This window comes from Anomalospiza imberbis, chromosome 26 (genome assembly GCF_031753505.1).
Source record: "Anomalospiza imberbis isolate Cuckoo-Finch-1a 21T00152 chromosome 26, ASM3175350v1, whole genome shotgun sequence".
Lineage (NCBI taxonomy): Eukaryota > Metazoa > Chordata > Aves > Passeriformes > Viduidae > Anomalospiza > Anomalospiza imberbis.
Window position 1 is genome coordinate 5,627,635 of NC_089706.1, and position 16,237 is coordinate 5,643,871.

Sequence of the window (16,237 nt, forward strand, 5' to 3'; positions counted from 1 at the left end):
GGTGCAGGATGAGCCTATGAATCCCTGCCCTCACCTGTGCAGGGGAGTTACCAGTGTCCCTCTGAGAAGTTGTTGGGAACCTCAGTGTTGGCAGGGAGTGCCAAGCATGTGCAATTCATTATCACTAAGAACAATATTGCCTGGAACATCTGCATCCCATTCATGAGCCTTTTTATTGGCAAAAGTGCCTTTTCTCTCAGAGGACCAAGCTTGCTGCCTTGGCAAAAGTGGATTTCCTTCTCCAGCACTTGAGGAAGAAGAAAATCGTGCTCCAATGCACCCTGAGAATGTCATTTCTGATGGAGCTTTATTCTTCACCAGACAAGCCTCATGCTGGTCCTCCAGTAATGGAAACAATCCATGGAATTTGCACCATTTATGATTTAGATTTGTCTACTTATCCATGGCCAAGTTGAGGAAAAGGACAATTTTGCCACAATAAAGATGGAAGCTCATCATGGCAGTGGCTCGTCAGGGGAGAATTCATATGATGTCAGATTTGAGCTTGGTTCAAATCATCTAATGCAAATAATTGATGGAAAATGTTTGCATTTGTCCTTTTTGAGAAGAAAAAAATGAAGTCATTAAAAATGAAAGCAATGGCAAATCCACCACGTCTCTTTGTAGTCTGTTCCAGTGGTTAATCATCCTTAGTGTTAAAAAAAACCCCGCTCATATTTCCCATTTGAATTTTCTTTGGCTTTGACTTCAGACATTTTTTCTTATTATTCTTTTCTCTGCTAAATCACAGAACCATTTTAGTACCCAGTTTCTAACCAGGAAGAATCCTATACATTACACTGCACTCATCCCCTTGATCTTATTTAATAAGCTAAACAGATTGAGTTCTCCAAGTCTTCATCCTATTTTTTTTCCAGCCCTTGGATCATTTTTGTTGCAGTTCTCTACACCCATTTCAGTTCATTGACATCCAGTTACCAGTGTGGGTATCAGCAGCACGTTTGTCCTGCCAGATCTGCTTTCACCAGTGTTCACTGCAGATATTGATACAATTTCCCTTTCCTTGCCCATATAGACAAGCACCTTCATTAAAGCAGTATTTAGGCACTAGCTCAGCTTGTTTCCCTTCTGTGTAAGACAAATGTGCAGTCCCCTTGGAGATGGCATTGCCAGAGTGGAAGCTACTGCCTGTGTTAGACTGTCTCTTAGACTGTTTTCCAGGACCTTTTAATTCACTGAAAAACTAAATGGAAAAGGAAGTCAGGTGAAAATTGAACAAATTTGACTAAGGGTGCTGCATGGATGATGGGAGGAAATCACATTTATTCCCAATTTATGATAAGAAATTGTTGGCAAGGAGAGAAAATCTTCCTTCTAGAATCTGTTGCATGTTTCTTATTGTGGGTCAGAATAAATCTTGTAGGGTTTGATTTTTTTCTGCTTTGTTTCTAAATTCTCACCACCTGAGGCACCAGCCAGGCTGCAGCCGCTCTCCCCAGCCTGCATGGGGATTCTGCAGCCCCTGTCATTGATGTTGGTTTCAGCAAGGCACAGCAAGGGCTCACCTGGCAGCAGAGGAGCTCGCTTGTCCCGCGGCAGGTGGGAGCTCTTGTGCTGCTGCAGGAGGTCCCAGGAGGTCCCACCCTGCCAGGGTCCAGTGTGACAATTGCTGTTCCTGTTTCTGATGGAAGTACATGGCTGAGAACAGCCTGCAGGCCTGCCCACAAAACAGCAGTGACTGTCCTCATCCCGGGCACAGCCTTCCGTGGGTAATTGCCCAAACCCACCCTCACCCCACGGCACTGACCTGCAAAGGAAGAGACCCAGCTCCTAAAGCCCATTGCCCTTACCAAGGTGACTGGTGGGTTACAGCAAAAGCTTAAAAGACTTCCCATGTTTCTGCATCATAGGGGTTGTTTATAGCCCAGAATCAAGTACCTTGAGCTGCTATCAAACCAGCTGAGCTGTAATTTACAGGGCAGAATATAACGTTGTGTGGGCTGAGCTCAAATTGACAAGCACTGGAGATGTTGCAATTCCACTTGTTAAAATTTGTTTACCAGGGGAGAAAAAAAAAGGCAGGATGGAAGACAGGAACGTCTTTTCAAGTGTTTACCTTTCCAGCTCTCTTGTTTCTATTATTGCCATGTGGTTGGGTAACTCTAGAGTTCAACTTGGACAGCAAATTTTTTTATAACTCCCTTTTTTGGTTGCTCATAATTTTCTCACCAACAAAGAACTTCCTTCGGATGATTTTCATTACTCTGCTTCCAAACAAAGCACTCTAGAGCCAAATATAAACACAGCAGGTGATTGCTTTTCTCTGCTGTCTCCTTGCCTGACTGCAGTGACAGCAGTGAGCTGGTCAGCATGTCCGAGCTCGGACAAGGTGTTCAGTCACACCATCCTGACAAAGCTCCAGGGAGCTCACACCTTCCCTGGCATTCAGCATTCCCTTGTCCCCACACTGTCCCCTCACAGCAGACAGGGGTTTGGGGCACAGGGTTCTTGTGGTACCTCTTCATGTGATCCCACAACAACTCCAGACCCCAACCCTCTCTTTGGCAACTGCAGTATCCAGTGGCAAAGGAACTCGAAGTGGTTTGCAGCACCAACTGAAGAGAAGGCAGCATGACCAGAAGTTGCTAACATTTGATGGAGGAAACCAAATGGGCACAAACGTCTTTTCTTGTGACAAAGAGAAATTTGTCCCATAAGATTCTCATTTTGATCTCAGGCTTCTTTTCTCCTCTAAAAGTCACAATCCAAGTTTTCTTGCAGGCAACATCTTTTTCTTTTTTCCCATTTGCTCAAAGGAGCAAACATATTTTATCTGATATTTTTCCCTTCCCTTCCCCTTCCTCTGAAATGTTTGTATGTTCTCATCCCAATGACAAACACCTATCTCAAGCTGGTTTCTGTTTTGCAGACCCCTACCAAACTGCCCTAGAGCTTGGCTGTTCCTCCACTCCCAGCTTCCTCCTGTTTTACCCTACAATATTTGACAGTGGGAGCTGCCTGTGCTCAGCCAAACAGCTCATGCTCAAATCCAGGTGGAGTGAGAGATTTTTCAAGCTGGGACACATTTAGATCAAGCAGCAAATAATGAAAAAAAACATTGATCCACCTGCCAGGATGGAGCCTCCCCCGGGCTCTTGGAAGGAGGCAGCAGCATTGGACAAAGGCTGGTGCATCCCTTGCTAGTGCTATCATGGGCATGGGACAAAAGGATCCCCGAGGGGAGTGGTATGGCAGCAATTCACCACACGGACTTGGTGTTAAAAGAGAATCTGAACTGATGGGGAAACCCACCCTGAGAGACCTGCCCCTCCTTGGTGGGCAGTTAGCACACAGAGCGTGGCAGTGCAAGCACAGGCATCACCAAGGTTAAGTGCAGGCTGGTAGAAGTGCAGACTGGGCAGCAGTGGGGTGTCTTCCCCTGGTTTTCAGCAGACTTTTCTCAGACTGCTCACAAGAACTCTGTCCATGGACTCAGAGGTGCCTTTGAGTGGGATTTCAGAGGGAGATGCACAATTAGCCACAAGTTCATAGCTGTAAAGGAAGTGACATGGAAGAAGCACTGAGATGTGCACACATACCCAAGAGCCTCTGATAATCCAAGATGAGGAATCCAGGGATTAAGGCCTTGGATTTGCCAAAAGACTGAGAGAGGGGAGTGAGAGATCCATGGAAACACAGAACCCAGAACTCCAGAAACTCATCACCTACAGAGCTTCCAAGGCAAAATTACCCCAGGTGGCTTTGCAGGGGCCCCCAGCATATGGCTTCCCAGTGCCAACGTTAAGACTGGGAGTTCTCAAGCCTGTAAGCACTAGATGTTCGTGGCATGTAGCAGCAGGATGAAGGGAAACAGGAAAAAAACTGTTCCTATGGTGCAGAGAATGTGCATCAGCCTGTGGCATGGCCCCAGCACTTTAGCCAGGCACTCTGAAGCACTGAACTGAAGACAACTCTCATTGCAATCAAACTGGAGCTGGTCCAGGAACTGGCAGTGTTTTCTTTTTTTTTCTTTTTTTTCTTTTTTTTTTTTCCTTTCACATGTAAGGATAATAAACTGTGACTAACAGGATGATTTTGCACTCAAAGTCTTCTTGCTGGTACTAAGACTTCAAGGAGTCCAAATACAATTGTGTCCTTAGATAGCACCCAGTGCCCATGAACAGCTGGTGAAGCCACACTGCTGTGGGCTGAGCCCAGAGTAAGGTGAGCTCTAGGGTGTTTCTTGAAGCTTCTTGCTTAAGCATGTTCATCCACAGCCACCTGGCAGCTGTGAAGGTGGAGGTCTCAGGGAAACTCCTACATTAGCCTGGAATTCCTGAGAGGAATGGGAGCCCTGTAGCTCTCTGCAAGTACTACTGCACCCAACACATGTCTCATGGGGTAAGAGAGGGAACCCCATAAGTGCCCTTGGCACCCCAGCCCAGGCTGTGCTCAGCTTACAGGATGCTCTGGACCACGGCTCAGACCACAGGGAAAGGCCAGCCTGCACCCCCACTGACCATCTGTCTTTTGTCCACAGGCACCTGCACAACAACCGGATCCAAAGCCTGGGAGCCAACGGCTTTGATGGGCTGCACAGCCTGGAAACCCTGTGAGTGCCCTGTTTCATTCTCTGTCCTAAAGACATGGGGTGTGTTCAGCCCCCAGCACAGCATGCATTGTCAGATTAAGCCCTTTTCTGACCCAGAGATGGGGTAACTGAGAGGCATTTTAAAAACTTTTATTTTATTTTCAGTCTCATGAGAAGGGTGAGACAATGCAGGTGTTATAATTCACACCATCACAATCAGAAGCCAACTATTTCCTAATTACAATTCATTATAAGTGTTTCTTGGCCTATCAGCTTTAGCCACACCATGCTGTAAATGCCTTAAAGCCAATCATCTAAAATTACCCCTGTGGGTCCTACTACAATGCATCTTTCATAGTTCTATTTCTCCACAGTATCCAGTCTTATTTATAAAACCATTCTTTGAAACTTATTTCTAGTCCCATTTCTCTCTCGACAATGTCTGTCCTATTCCATGGCATTTCTAAGTCAGCATTTCTTATCTCAAAGTTTCCATACAGATACACACGATGTGAGCCTTCTGTCAAGCTTTGAGAATTCTCGACAAATCCATTTCCCACATGCAGGAAAGGGAGTCAGCCCCACACACGTCACTGAGGGCAGCAGCAAGGCTGGCTCCAGGCACGAGTGGGTGCCCAGGGCATGGTGCCTACTGGGGAGTGAGAGCCTGGGCTTTCCTGTGCCTGTGCTGCTGCTGCAGGGGGATCTGTGCCTGTGGGCAGTGTGGCTGGCAAGGGGTTCTGAGGCCCTGGACACCATTCCAGTCCAGGGGCAATCCCAAGAGCTTGGATGCCTTCCCTACTCAGGGAGTGTGTCTCCTTCCCTAGCACACGGGCGTGGTCCTAAATCCTCCCCAACACCTGACCACCAAAGCGAGAGGATGGCTCAAGTTTGGGGCCTGGAAAGTCCTCAGGGGTCTGTGGGGTATCTCTGAGGTGATCTCATGTCTGCTGGCATCACCCATAGCCAGCTGATTTCATTGTGCACAATGTGCTTGGCATGGCTGGAAAACAACCCATCAGAAGACTGCAGGGAGGATGGGAATCAGGAATGAACTCACCTCCAGGACACACCTTCAGGAAGGTAGATTGAGATCGGATAGCAGGAAGGAATTCTTGGCTGTTAGGGTGATGGAGGCCTGGCACAGGGTGCCCAGAGCAGCGGTGCCTGCCCCATCCCTGAACGTGTCCAAGGCCAGGGCTTGGAGCAAGCTGGGATAGTGGAAGGTGCCCCTGCCCATGGGGGGGAGGTGGAACAAGTTGGACTTTGAGGTCCCTTCCAAGCCAAACCATCTGTGATTAGCAGCAGGGGGCTCACCCTGAACTCAGGGACAGTTTCATCCCACAGCCTGGCCACACATGCCCTGTGCTGTGACAGCTGCATGAGTGGCCTGGGCCTCACGCGCTGTGCATCGGCCCAGGAGGAAACATAAACAAGCAAACAAATAAATTGAGGCACTGAAAGACTGGAAGAGGTGCTTGATGCCTTCAATTGTGCAGAAATATGTCCCTTCATGCAGGCTCGGGGTCAGAGTCAGGCCCTCGCTTCCTGCCAGGAGAACCAGGGGGTCCAGGTCATGGCAGAAGGAGATGCTGCTTCCCAGCATTCAAGTGCCACTCAAGCAGACAGGGCCCCTCTGTGCCCAGCATGGTGCCAACAGCAGCTATCAGGCAAGAGTGGCAGCAGCAGGCAAACCCTTGGTCCCCAGACACACTCCTCAGGGCAGGACCATGGCACGCATTGTCTCTTCCTTGCAGACTGGCAGATCCTGGGACCACCCAGAAGGGCTCGGCTGGGGAGAGGCTGAACTGTGCCAGGGGTGGGAGGTTGATGGATAGTCTCCTCTGGTGACCCACGGGTCCCAGCTTGGCTTTCTCCCCAGTCATTTCTGGTGGTTACAGGCAAATATGTGAGGGCAGAGCTGTGGCACCCAGGCAGCACAAAGGCAGGGAGCTGCAGGAGGAAGCAGAGAACTCGCTGATGGAAGAAAACCTTGTTTGGGCTACAGCTGTAGCAGACATGCAGCAACATCCCAGCCTGCATCTGGGCAACCCTTCTGTGCAACCGGGGTGGTTAGAGATGCTGCTGCCCATCCCAAGCAGGATGGAGCTGCAGAGGCAAAGATGGCCCCTTTTTTTGCTGTGGGAAAGACTAAAGGGTTTTATAGCTCTGGGACATAATTCTGTTTCCACAGCCATTTGTGCTGAATGCTCATTTTCTCTCTCTTCCACCCTGCTCCCACTCTCACACTTTCTTTGCCTTTTGCTGCCCATCCGAGGTGCCACCCAGCATCTGGGGAGCTCCGTGTCCCCTGCTCTTGCTCCCAGTGCCTGCAGGGCCAGGACTGTGCAGCCATGTGGGAACTCTGGAGCACTGCAGCTCTGCAAGCCCTGACTCTGCTGATGCTGATCAGGCAGCCCTGGGAGGATCCAGCCTCCAAGGGTGGTCCTGTTGGAGCAGGGCTCTGCCTGTGTCCAGGCCCTGCAAGATGGACTGGTGTGAGGGTCCCACAGCCCCACACTGCACAGCTGCCTGCAGCAAGGATGGTGCTGGGGCAGAGAGCTTTGGACTCTCCACACTCTCCTCCACATCTGATTGCTCTGAAGAAGTGTCCTCTAGAGCAATGAGAGGCCTTCTGCTCCTCTTGGCCTGAGCATCCAAGTCTCTCCTTCGGGCCAGCAAGCATTCCAGCTCAGTGATCCTTAAGGAACAGATGTTCCTCAAGTGGAGCCACCCCCATGTTAATCCTTAGCACCCACCTGTCTGCTGACCAAAGCTGGGCAAACTCTGGGGCAAAAAACTGCCAAGCTTTTGGTTGCACTGTCCCAGCCAAGTCGCTAGACCTGCATCTACCTTCCACCTCTCAGCTCCTGTGCATGTGGAGATGATTACAGTCTCCACATTTATCCTTTAACTCAAATTATGATTACATTCTGTTGACAGCACTTAGCACATTTTCTTGGCTTGTGGAGGCCAAACCATGCTCTCAGTTACCCCGTGGGTGTTACCTCCTGGAAGGCAGCAGGATGGTAAGGGTTGGTGAAGACAGAAATTTCTCCAGGGTTCCTAAAATGAGTATTTGTGGCCAGATGCTGATTATAAACCAGGCACAATAGTTGAAGAACTGTAAAATTTGAGTGGAAAACATTGTTTCAGGTTTTTCAGATGAGCCTGGGAAGTTTTAGGTGCAAAAACCTCTGTCTCCCTAAGGGAAATATTTCTTCTCATATTAAGCTAGACACGAAAACATCTATTTTTATTAAATGCCAAAACCCTAAGAGAAGCAGCAATGTGTGAGCTGCGTAAGTACAACCACACTGCTCACCTGCTCCAAGTCCCAGCATTTCTGCAAAAACAGATCCCAGTGGAGCATCTTTGTTCTTGGAGAGGGCTTGGCATTGATATTTCAGGAGGGCAGCAAATCTACAAAGAGGTGAAGCCACATGAATTACTTCACATTTCCCTTGCATTGACCTGCAGCTTCTGTGGACAAGTCAGCTCTGCCAAGTGCACAGCAAGAGCAGCTCTGTGTTCTCCACTGACAGGGGGACAGGCAGATATGCAGCACCCACCAGGTCTCAATGAGTCAAACACCAGCATGAAACCGGAGAAAGCAGCTCCAAGGAAATTTTCTCTGTCAGGGCAAGACCTGGCTGCTCCCCAGCCTCCCCCCAGCCTTCTCTTCCTGGGAAGGAAAGCTGGCAGGTAGGCTGGAAGCAACTCGGAGCAGCCTGGGCCAGGTTCCAAAGGGGTTTCGAAACAGCCCTGTAAACCAGTGAGATTCCCTCTCCAGCTCCCATCAGCCTGAGAGATGACACAGAACAACCCTGCAGGGCTGTAGGAAGAAGCCCCAAGCTGAGCCATGAAACCAGGGATTAGATGGCCAGAGTGGGAGAAGCTTGGCATGTTTTAGCCCTTTCCCAAAGACATGGAGTGAATAAGAGTGTAACTATCTTGATGTGACACATTCTTCCTGTAGCCCCTTTGGTAACGGCCTCGATCCTCCACACAATGTGTAAGGTGAGGGGATGCCCACAGGGAATGCAGGGAGGAGCCAGCACTGCCCTGATGGGCATGGAGACCATAAAAACCAAGGGAAGGATATCCATCACGCATTGGCATGGGCTTGGCCTGTGGCCAAGGTGAATGTTTAGACCATGGCAAATGGCCTGGCACAGTGGAGTGAGGGTATCCTGAGAGGGTGAGGAATGGGGAGGTGAAATGAAAAAGAGTCGAGAGAAGCACCATCTCTTGCAAGAAGTAGGTGCAAGGCATGCCAAGAGCTGAGACTGCAGACACAATGCTCTTTGCATTGCTTCCCTGTTCCAGATTTGCCCTGTCAGTCCTGCCCCGTGGTGTATCGTCCTTTGGGATGTTTAACACCTGCTGTAAAACATCTGGCAGCATCACCTGTTTCTGCCATTTGGATGGAAAGATCTTGACTTCTACATTTCCTGATTATCTTAGACCTAATTTCTCAGTCTTTAACAAAGCAGCAAGAGGGGCAAGGGGTTTAGACATCTTCTAGTGCGAGGTGTCCCTGCCCATGGCAGGGGCTTGAAATGAGATGATCTTTAAGGCCCCTTCCAACCCAAACCATCCCATGATTCTGTGATGAGCTTTGCTGTGTATCATAAGCCTGGTGAGTAGAAGTGTTATGGGAAAGCTGATGGAAGGAGCAGTTCAGCTGCAGCCAGGAGCATCCCTGCAATGACAGAGACTGATTCTTGGGAACACCAGACCTTGTGCTCAGGGCTGGGGCAGAGTGCTGGGGAGAGCGTGGCTGTGGTTTCAGAGGAACAGCAAGGGAAAACTGCCGGCCAAAGGCCTGCCTGGTGCTAACACAGGGGCCAGCTTCCCCACTGCTCTGTGAGGAAAGGATTTATCATGAGGGGATGGATCCCTGTGACATCAATTTCCACAGGGAGGCTGCTCTCATGCCCAGGTTTCCTCCTAACCACCTTCACCTGGAAAGCTGAGCAGTGTACTGAGGTCCCTGAGCTTTGCTACCAGTCTGAGCAGAGTCTAAAGGCTGATGAACAATTGCCTCATACCTCAGAGTGCTCAACTTCAGCCTTGTTAGGTAGATTGTGATAACACTGAATTTATCCCTCTGTGTCCCTGAAATATGAATATTTCATGGATCACAGCTGAAGGGGAACAAATGAAGCCCCCCTGCATGACCAAGCTCCAGGTCACTGTTCTGTGCAGAGGGATGGAAGGGGAAGCTGACCTGAACCTGTGCAGCCACACGTGCTTGAGTGTGTGTGTGTGTGTGTGTGCCTCAGAGACAGCCATGGCAGCTGAACCTCAGAGCTGGCCCCAGATACCATCTCCAAACTCCAGCACACACAGACCATCATTTAGCATTGCCACCTTCCCTGCTATCAGGCAGCCCTCAGCCCTCGGTGTCCCCATGGCAGAGCAGACCCCAGAGAGCAAGTGCAGATTGCAGCTGGAAGGGGACAGAGGCTCCTCATGGATCTTCCCAAATCCTCCACCAAAGCAGTTGTGGAAGTGACTCATTGAAAATGCCCCTGGGGTGGGATCTCTGCTTTGGAGAAAAGGAGAAAGCATTTTTTCTCCCATCAGACTATTTTGTCTAAGCAGGGAGAGAGGTGGTGGCCCTGGGGGCTGACTGTCACACACACACGGAGCAGGAATCCTGAGGTGAGTTCCTGGGGCCTCTGGTACAAGGCAGGTGGGCAGCAGCAGTGGCTCTGGCAGGGCTGTGCTCTCAGGTGTGGCTCAGCTGGGCTGGCAGTGCCAAGCAGTACCCTGGCAAGGGATGTGCAGGGTCCCCCGCCACAAAAGCCACCTCACATTCCCCAACACCTGCTCAGAGCTCTGTCTGGAGCTGCTGAGGCAAAGGGAAAAATGCAAAAGTTTCGGGGTCTGTGTCTCTATGAAGTCTTGATGACCCCAAGATTGTGAAAGTCCTTTTTCTCCCAGCCTGAGCTGCCAATGAAGAGGTCTGGAATGTGTCCAATTGCTTTTTCAAGGTTGTTAATTTCTTCTTATCAAAACATTCTTTCTCTGACCTGCCTAGATCCTCTCAGCAAGGCAGCCATGGCATTCTGCATGCCCTCTCGGGCAGTGTTTAATTTTATATCAAAAGTTACGTATACTATGTTTACAATTTATTACCAATACCTAACATCTATGTTGGACAGTGTGTCCCTACCTTAAACCAATAGAAAAGTGCCACCATCACACCAAGACATAGAGGACAAGACAAAGAAGAAGAAGGCCAAGACACACCCAGATCCCTCCATCTTGACCCCCTGAACTACATTCTTAAAAACCCCAAAATTCTATTTTCCACCCTGTGTTAATTCACCCATCACACTACTCAAACCCTTGTGGCTTGTAATTCCTCATCCAAAGTTGGCAGTTTTCCACGGGATAAAATCGAAGCCACAGATGTTTTTGACTTCATGCCAGGGTCTCCGAGCCCCCTGCCAGGGTCTCGAGACAGCCAGGGCAGCCAGAGGGGTGTCCTGGGCTCCAACACAAAGTAAGAGCTGTGGCCCCACCAGTGGGCCCTGTCATGGACACGGCCAGGTCCCAGGGAGCAAGGACGAGGGCAGGGGCCAGGGCTCCCCTGCCTTGGCACACTCACACCGATAGACCCTGGTGCTGGCAGAGAGCAGAAGCCTGTCCTGGCAGTGTCCTGCATTCCCAGCCAGCCTCCAGTGGGGCCAAGGTGACTCCCGGGGCACAGGCAGGGCTGGGAAATGAATGGCTGCTCCCCAGGACCAGCTCAACATGCTGGAGGCCTCTGGGCTGAAGCCAAAATAGGAACAATCTGCCCCAGAAGTGCTGCTCCTCTGGGAAATCTCCAGCCTGTCTCTGACACGGACGTGCTCAGAGAGGCCACGCAGCCCTCGCCCATCCCCTCCACCTGGGATGACCCCGCTGGTTCCTATCTGCTGGATTCTCCCTCCCCATTGCATCCCTGCCAGCTCCTCCGCCCATCACACAAAGGAGATAAATCACTTGGAAAGAGCAAATCTCCATTCATTTAAAAACCTTTTAATTTCTTTTTTAAAAATTGCTCTAATAAATTAGAAATGTCTCCCAGAACGGCTGAATCCAAAACCCTCTGGCTCCAGGCATTTTATCTGCCTAACCTTGCCTCACAGGAAATGCCCTTACCACAGAACCCGACCCATTATCTGGGTAATTAGTCGAGTCTGAAAATGCAGAGCAGAGCTGGAACCTACCAACTCCTCCGGAGAGTTAGATTTTCTATGGGAGAGAAAAAAAAAAAAAAAAAAAGAGAGAGTGAGAAAATTAATATAAAGTGCACCGTGGGCAATGAAGGCAGGAAGGAAGAAATGGGAAATATCTCCAGTACAGCTCATACAGGGGTTGTTTAACACTTTAAGGGCCTGGCAGGACTTGCTGTTCTCCCAGAAAACTGTCTGCCAAATGCTACCTTGCTCCTCAAGTGGATCTCTCTCCATCAGCATGTTTAATTTGAAGCCTTTTGTGCAGTCTCTTGATGTTAATGCCAAATCTGAACAATTACCAAAGCAGCTGATGGATTGACCCCTCAAGGACACCCTGTTTGCTGCACTGAGCTGCTCTGGTACTTCCTCAGCATCCTGATGCTCCAGCATTAGCATGGGTACCCAGGCAGCTCATCAGAGCTTGGTTGTGTGATCCCAAGCTGCCCTGCCAAAGGATGGAAGGGATTTCAGGAGAGGCTCAGTGTCTTGGTTTGAAAAGCCAGGTGTCTGCTAAGGAAGGCAGGAACATTCCTTGAAATGGAAAATGTAAACCCCCTCCCTCCAAATTATTATAATTCTGAAATTAAGTGGCTTTCATGCAAAGATATGAGAGTACGAATAACAGTTTTTATCAGGAAAAAAAATAGAAATGCAGTAACACAAAACAACGCTGCCAGAGTCAGAGCAGGCCCTGGCAGCCTGTGGGTCAGGGAGGTGGCAGCAGTCCCATCCCATGGTGGCTCAGCCCTCCTGCAGTGCCAGCTGTGGCTCTGCTGGAGCAGGGATCCTGGAGAAGGGTGGAGTTTTCCTCTGAAGCTCCAGGGCTGGTGGAGATGGGCCTGGGCTTCCTCTGGGAATGCAGTGGGGAAGAAAGTTGCTTCTCTGGGAATGCAGAGGGCAAAGGCTGCTGTGGTGTTCCAAGGTCAGATTGTATCCAGGTAGGAATGCTTAGCTCCTCCCCTGGGCAGAGCCTCTCCCCATGGATGATGGAATTTTCTCAGCCATGTAGGGACACTCACTGGCCATGACCAGCAGAGATCTCCTGGAGGGAGGATTGGCTGTGGGAGAGATAAAGAAAACTGTCAGTGAACAGCAGAGAACTGCCCCAGCTCTGACAGGTGGGGATAGAATGCACCCCCCCAGCTGCATCCTGTAACCTAAGACACTGAGGTACCCAGCTTGAGGGTACACTGAAATGAAGGGGACACGTGGCTTTTTGGAAAGAGGGCCACAGCTCAGGGCCCTGGTTGCACGGGTCCCTGTGCCCAGCCCAAGAACAGAGCTATAAAGTTCACTGACTGCTCTGATCACTGTGTAAGTGGAAAGTGACTTTTCCAAACAGTGAGAGTCACCCGTAAAACTGAACTGGCAAACACACCTGGCACTGACTAGGTGTCTCCTTGGGCCCTCCTCCCAGTTTGCTGCAGCTTCTCCTCCTCAGGCAGGAGCCTGGACTACCAGGAACATGCCCTCCCCGGTGCAGGCCAGCTCTGAACCAGTCAGTACCTTATAACCAGGGTGAGCTTTGTCAGAACACAAGCGCAGTCAGACATGATATTTTGCAGTTTTATAAAGGAAAAAAAGAGAGAAAGTGAAGGCAGTTCAGGTGAAAAGGTAGTTCTGGAGGTGCTGCACTTTTCCCTGGCTCCACTGAAAGGCTCATCTCTGTCGCAGGACGCTCCCTGTTCTCCCTTTGCCCACCAAACCCTCACAACCCCTCTTGCACCTGCCAGCTCTCCAGCCTGGCTCCCCCTGCCACTGTTCTTGCAGCCTTGGAGCCACTGATCTTGCAATGAACAACAGCACTGGGGCTCTCCAAGCTCCAACCTCTGAGTCTGCAGACATGCTGTGACCCATCACAGGTCCTCAGCTCCTCTGGCTCTTTGGGCCTCCTTTTGCCCAAAGCCTTTCCCTGTTGCCAGAGCCTTTCCTGGTGCAGCTGTCCATGCCTCTTCCTCCCGAGGCAAGTGATGTGAAATGATGCCTGTGCAGAGGGAGCAGCAGCCCTTGCAGGCAGCAGAAGGGCAGCAGAGGCAGCTGGGGGCACGTTTTCACCATGCATGTGCTGATGCACGGGAGCTCCATCCCACACTCCCTCCTGCCAGCAGCAGAGCTCCAGAGGCTGATCCCCAGCCATCTGTGCACCTTGGGGAGCAGGTAGAAATCCCCAGCTTCTTTCCTGCAGCTGGGGAATGCCCTGCTGTAGACCAGGCTTCCCTGAGCTTTGCCTTCCTCTCCAGCCTGGCAGACAGCTGCCTCCTCCCTGCCTGCCTCCCGAGCCATCAGCTCCCTGGAGGATTCTGTGTGTCCCAGCACCGAGGTGCCTTTGTGTCTGAATGTGCATGACAGAGTGTTAAATACATCAAACGTTTATCCATCACCTCTGTCAGTCACAGAGCAGACAGAAGTCCTGGGTGCAACAGCCACACGCTGGACACTGCTGGGATGTTCAGTGGAGATCAGAGCTGCACTGGGAGGGACTGGTGGCTGCAGGGGTGCAAGGCACAACCCACAGACAGTCCCCCTGCCTCAGCAATGGACCATCAGTGCCACAGAAGCCCTGTAAAGTGCTGCAGCACCCTATCAGTGAGGGGCTGAGACGTTGCCAGGCCAGAATGTCAGAATGAATCCTCGTTCAGAGACTGCTCTTGCTCCTGGCAGGAATCATGTACCCTAAATACCTGACAACCTTCCCACAGTGGGCAGCCCATCTCTGCTCCTTTGGGACACACAGGCACTCCTCAAGTTCCATCATAGTCTGGCTCCTCCTTATAACTTGCAAAAAAAAAGGGGTTTTCTAGGACATGATTAACGTCCTAATGAAAACGCTGACCCTAGCAGATGAATCCCGTGGTGGGTCTTGCCTCTCTGCGGTGCATGTGAGCATCCCCCTCTTCCTTTAGGGGTTGGGCACATTGCCTGGAGCCAGACAAGTGCTCTGGGTCCTTCCACATCCTCCTTCCCTCCTCTCACTCCTTTCAGGCACTGGCAGCATCTCATCCCCCAGGCCGAGCTGGGCAAGGGCAGACACACGCTGCTGCCACTGCCAGGGGAGTGGGCTTTGGGCTGATGCTACACAACAGAAAGTGTTGCAAGCATTCAGAAAACCACTTAGGGTGCTTAGGAACATGTTTCAGTATGGGGTTAATGGCTGGACTTGATGATCTTGGCTTTTCCAACCTTAATGAATCTGTGATCCCGTAAAACACGGCACCTGACTGTGCAGTTGTTTTTCATATTTGAACTGATCTGGCAGCTCAGCCACAAGCCATGACTGGATGTATGGAGTCTGGGTAAAGCTGTCTGCTCAGTACTGGGCATGAGGTCAAACTACATGGTCACCATGGCCCCCTTGGGCTTCCAGACTACCAATTAAATCATTTCCACTGCTTGATTTGCCCACAGTAACCAGCACAACTAGCAGAGGCAGTAATTACATTTACTGGCAGCTTGATGAGGTGCCAGCACAGGATAGGTGGAAATGCAGGTCCTCACAGGAGGCTGCACAAAGTCCCCTCCAGGCACCATGGTAACATCTCCAACTCCACTGGGACTGAAATAGTCAGCAAATGTCCCATCTACAACTTCTAATCTCACTTCAGGTTTATTAGCTGCAAATTTGTGGTGTTTTGTGGCTTATGGAAGAATTTATAGTACTATATAATTCTTTTTTTTTTTATTTTGGCTTCCTGTGTGGAACCACTAATAGTCCCTAACAGGCAGAAAATTGACCTGAGACTCTTTCCCCTCCTTCTCTCCTTTTGGCACGACTGAAGATATTAATAGTTCCAGGCTGCTTGCTGTCAGCTTCAAATCACCCTGGCAGTTAAAGCCCAAAATAACTGGGCCTTTGATGTCAACTTATTTTTATTTCTAAATAAACAACAGTGTTGGTTAAGATCTTCCAAATATGAATCTATAGGCTCCCTCTAGCAATAAAAACAATGGAAAGCCAGCCAGTTCACTGTGTCTTGGGCAGACTGGGTGACCTTTCAGAGGCTTTCATCTCAAGTAGAAGAACAGACAAGGTTCTTCTTGCCATCCCACTGCCATGCTAGAGCTGGTAACTTTGAGCCTAGCTGAGGAAAGGGATTATTCATAGCCATTGCCCTTGCACATCAGTTCTGAACCTCTTGCCTGACTCATTTCTCTTTCAAAGGCCCTTGATAATGGGGAAAACTGCCTTATGTCATGCCTATTATTTTTGGTTTTGTTGTGAGGCTTCCCTATTGCTTGGCATAGCCACGGCCGTGGTGTGTTGCCATCCTTCCACCAAGTAACGCTGCCATTGATCTGCTTTGTGCCAAAAAGGACAGCACTCCACAGCCAGGAAGCCCCACATGTCACACACAAAGTGACAGGAGAGCAGACAGGAGTCCTGGGTGCAACAGCCACACACTGGACACCGGACTTTCAGTGGAGATCAGAGCTGCACTGGGAGGGACTGGTC

At 50.2% G+C, this 16,237-nt stretch overlaps 1 protein-coding gene across 2 annotated transcripts in view; it reads left to right on the forward strand.

Annotated features, from left to right (window-relative positions):
- The window catches only part of LGR6 (leucine rich repeat containing G protein-coupled receptor 6), a 153,691-nt gene that overhangs the window by 107,460 nt on the left and 29,994 nt on the right, over positions 1-16,237 (forward strand). For both annotated transcript variants that reach the window (XM_068173403.1, XM_068173405.1), the window contains exon 6: positions 4,502-4,573. In XM_068173403.1, the coding sequence (XP_068029504.1) occupies positions 4,502-4,573 (72 nt within the window). The remainder of the gene's footprint in view (positions 1-4,501; positions 4,574-16,237) is intronic.